This window comes from Lolium rigidum, chromosome 1 (genome assembly GCF_022539505.1).
Source record: "Lolium rigidum isolate FL_2022 chromosome 1, APGP_CSIRO_Lrig_0.1, whole genome shotgun sequence".
Classification (NCBI taxonomy): Eukaryota; Viridiplantae; Streptophyta; class Magnoliopsida; order Poales; family Poaceae; genus Lolium; species Lolium rigidum.
In genome coordinates, this window is record NC_061508.1 from 200,469,951 (window position 1) to 200,474,061 (window position 4,111).

Below are 4,111 nucleotides of genomic sequence, written 5' to 3' on the forward strand. Positions count from 1 at the left end.
AAATTCAAAAATGTTCAAATTTGAAAACCGTTCAAATCTGAAAACCGTTCAAATTTGAAAACCGTTCAAATTTGAAATCTGTTCAAATTTGAAATCTGTTCAAAATATTTCAAATGCGAAAATATTGAAATTCGAAAAATGTTCAGACTCTGAATTTGTTCAAATTTTCAGAAAGTTTAGATTCAAATTTTGTTCATATTCAGCAAAACACAAATGAAATAGCAGAAGAAAAAAGAAAGAAAGGAGAGAAATGTTACTGCTCCCGTCTGAAGTCTGCGGACGATCCGCTTAATGGGCCGAGCCCATAGACGCCCTGGAGGGTGTGCGGTGGGTTGCTGCCACCGACCAGCTCGGTAAATAGGAGCTCCCGCAGGATGCCCCTAGGAATCAGCGGGCGAGGATACAATGACGCGCGATTAAATGGGCCTGGGCCATCCGTTTGCTAGCTCGGTGGAAGGCCCAAGTGTCGGCACCCGTTTTTGTTGGGCTGGTTTTGTGCTGCTCGCCTGCTCCCACAAAAACAAAAAAGCAAGGGAAAAAAAGATAAACGGATAAAATAGACGCACCGAGGGCGCTCGCCGGAGGCCGTTGCCGCTCCTTCACTAGCGACCTCCACGACGCCAGCGGCCGCTCGCCACGATGGGCGCCGCGACCACCATCCACCACCACCTTCCCGTAGCTCCGCACCGCGCTACTCCAAGGCGCCTTAGCAGCGCCAGCGCCAGCAGCAGCAGCTCGTCGCCCCATCCTGCCGCCTTCCGCTGCTGCTCCCGTCTCAAGACGCCGGGCATCCAGCTGCAGGCTCTCTCGACGCCGGCGAGGGCGTACGACTTCGCCCTCCGCGTGGCGTTCAACCCCTCCGGCAACTTCGACCTCTCCCTCTCCGACCAAGACGGTGAGTTGAGTTCTCCTACCAACACACTAGCGGCTACACTCCGTTCAGGACTTCAGGCCCAGATAACACAATAACAATCCAAACATTTCACCGGAACTTTTGGGAGTCCGTATTTTGGTTGTACAAAATTGCGGCAAGATTTTCTGGCATCAAGTTCTACAGATGATGTGCAATGCAAAGATAGTTAAAATATCAACAAATTGATTCAAATGATGTGCAAAAATAGTAAAATATCAACAAATTGACTCAAATGAGATGTGCTGTGTAAACTACCATATCAACAAATGATGTGCTGTGTAAACTACCAAACCTGTATCAATTAAGGTTTCGAAGTTTGCCACTCATCCACAAATTGACCCACGATGTTGAATGTATGGAATCGTGCTTTCGAAATGCTTAATTCCATACTGGTTGGATCGTGTATGCGAAACTTTGTTCTGCTAGTACATAGGAGTTAGCAGTAGCGGTGTCAGGGGGTTTCAGAAATTCTAACTTTAGGCTCCCAGAACTTGTTGTGTTTTTTTCCGTTACGTTTAAATGGAACCCCGCCCTGTTATCGGGGGTCGTGTGCAATGTTTTGTGTACCGGTAAGAAAAAAATCTCAGAGGGGGCCTGTTCGTGTGAACCAGAGAAGACTAGTACATAGGAGCTCCTTGTTGAAGGGTAAAAGCTTCAACTGTTATCTTTCTGTCCGATTGTAAAGTCTACACTCTACACACAATAGTTTGTGCCATTCTTAGTGCTGCTTTTTTTAGTGAATTCATTTCATTTGCTTGCAATCAACATAATTTTATGCATGGTTTGCGCAGATGTGCCACAAATTGAGCCTCCTCCACCACCGACAGAAGGGCGGATTGAGATTGTTATCAATAAGGACATCATCCGATCACTCGACCTATCGCCTGTTAAAGAAGCACTTGGTGACCTGAATTCCTTAACGGCAGGTGTTCTGTCATACATTGAACATCATATCACTGCATTTCCTACTGAAAACATTCATGCTGTAATTGACAAGAACCTTACACGCATTCTTCAGCTCAATCGAAAAAGCTGTTGGATCGAACGGTTGGGTTCACTATAATCTATGAGAGAGAGGACCCGTACGACACCCGGGAGCTGTCAGAGTTCCCTGACATTAGGCTATGGTTTGTGAGGCTTGATGCGTCTTATCCTTGGTTCCCGGTGGTGCTTGACTGGAGAGCCGGTGAGCTCGCTAGGTATGCTGCAATGCTGGTCCCTCACCAGGTAACTGGAGAAACTGAATTTTCTGAAATCAACACATGTGCTTTTCGCCCAAAAAAACAAAGTTATGTTATTTATGTCTAGTTGTCTATGTGCTCGTGTTTTACTCACAGTCGATGAACTTCGTGAATTACTGCAGATGAGTGCGCGTCATGGCGTGGTCTTCAACCCGGAGGCACTAGAGCTGTTTGGAATGAACAAAGTGTTCATTGTCTACTCATGGCTAAAGCAACAGAACCTTGTCAAGCCCCAGCTGAAGACGGCTGACATGGCCAGGATGCTCGGTTTCGGTATCGGGGATGAGTTGTTTGATTTGATCGAGAAGTTCCCTGTTGATACATTGTAAATCTACGCAACCAGGACAATTGTGACGGATACAGATCACGTCGAATTACCACCATTTCAGTGGTACAATTGGTTGCTTGGTGCTAGTATATACCTACGGTTCTTGTGTACTAAAAATCTGTCAGGATGTTTCTCAAAGAAAAAAAAAAATCTGTCAGGATGTAAATAGTACCACACCACAGAAATCCAAATTTAGCAAAGATTGTGCCGGCAAGTTCTTCCGATCCACCTGTTCTTCAATCAAATACTCCCTCCGATCCATTATGGATCCGAGGGAGTAGCAGATGCATGCTTGTGTTGAAGTTCTTCTTCAATACTGTAATCTTACTGAAATCATGGTTAGGTATTGGTAACATCGCACACTGTCGACACTGTAACTTCAGGCCAAATATGTGTAATTTTTGGTGACTGGAATTTGTCAGAAACTACTGGGCATCCGCGAATCAAGAAAACTGGAAAGAAAGTTTGGTTATTATTCTGCCAAGCCCAAACAGGTGGACACGTTACAACTTGCAACAACCAAGTTTTTTTTCTATGAACAACCAAGCTTGGTCGCTGCTCCTCCGGCCGCATTATTTTATGTTTCAGCCTCGCCTATTTAATTTATATTCTACCTACTCCTGCCGAAGCATCTTCTTTCGCAAACGGCGGAGTGTTTGCTGCAAAACTGCCGGCTAAGCTTAAAACACACACACAACGAATGAGATAATAAAAAATTGGTACTCTGCTCAACTCAGCTCATTCTTCCATGGAGAGAGCTATTCCTTCATATAAAAAGAAAGCAGTTTAACTAGCCAACTGTAAAGATTGGCTTGCTAACTAGTGAATCTCATCTCCATACTAATTAAATTGAAGATACTCTTGGTTTCAAAAAAAATTTAAGATATTCTTCGTTCAGAAAAACGTTGGTACCCATGCTGCAACAACATAAATAAGCTTTTTTTTTCTGCTACCTATGCCGAGATTCGGTCTCCGTAGCGTGCAAATATTTAAAAAGGAAAATCTCCTAAATGTTGCTAGCACGGACCGCATGGTGTTGTTCGGTGGTGATTGGGTGAATGACCGTTGGGCCCAGAGTAATCTTCACTAAACCTCGGCCCCACCACCGCGTGAGAGCTCGTCTTCTTCCTCTTCTTCGCCTCTCCATCGTCTACCACACCGTGACCGTGAGCAGCAGCAGTAGAAGTACCCACCAGCTGCTCCTTTCCATCTGGACAATCATGTCCTACATTGGATGCACTGCGCGTGATCATCATACGGCTAGGGGATGCTGGCGGCTTAATGAGATCCCTGCTCAGTGTCTCACGCAGCTGCATGTCGAGCCTAAGTCCTGAACACAGGAAGGTGAACTCCAAGTCAGCATAGTATTCTAAAATAATCAATACTTTGCCAGTTCAACATGCAACACCGAATGAGAAGGGAATCAATAGTATGAAATGTAGTTGGATACCATGAGCATTTGATAACCACTTAGGTTAGGAATAAGAATAGTTACCATGAGCTCTTGCCGCTACGAGGAGCAAGGAAAGGAGAACAGAGGCAGAAACCATGGAATTTCTCATTGCAAGTTCTGGTTGAAATCAAGAAAACCTCCAAAGAAGAGGTGCTAATCTGTTTGCACATTATATA

The 4,111-nt window shown here is 44.9% G+C and overlaps 1 protein-coding gene across 1 annotated transcript; it reads left to right on the forward strand.

Annotated features, from left to right (window-relative positions):
* The first annotated feature begins 624 nt into the window (after nucleotides 1–624).
* On the forward strand, nucleotides 625–2,696 carry LOC124682969 (protein CHLORORESPIRATORY REDUCTION 6, chloroplastic-like). Its single transcript, XM_047217562.1, has 4 exons — nucleotides 625–895; nucleotides 1,705–1,839; nucleotides 1,932–2,140; nucleotides 2,277–2,696. The coding sequence occupies exons 1-4, from the start codon at nucleotides 640–642 to the stop codon at nucleotides 2,481–2,483; spliced, it is 807 nt and encodes a 268-aa protein (XP_047073518.1). The 5' UTR covers nucleotides 625–639; the 3' UTR covers nucleotides 2,484–2,696.
* Nucleotides 2,697–4,111: the final 1,415 nt, after the last annotated feature.

Coding starts and splice junctions, on each gene's coding strand:
- LOC124682969 (XM_047217562.1), top strand. CDS start 640: ATGGGCGCCGCGACCACCATCCACCACCACCTTCCCGTAGCTCCGCAC. Junction 1,840..1,931: donor CCTGAATTCCTTAACGGCAG/GTGTTCTGTCAT, acceptor CGCATTCTTCAG/CTCAATCGAAAAAGCTGTTG. Junction 2,141..2,276: donor CAATGCTGGTCCCTCACCAG/GTAACTGGAGAA, acceptor GAATTACTGCAG/ATGAGTGCGCGTCATGGCGT.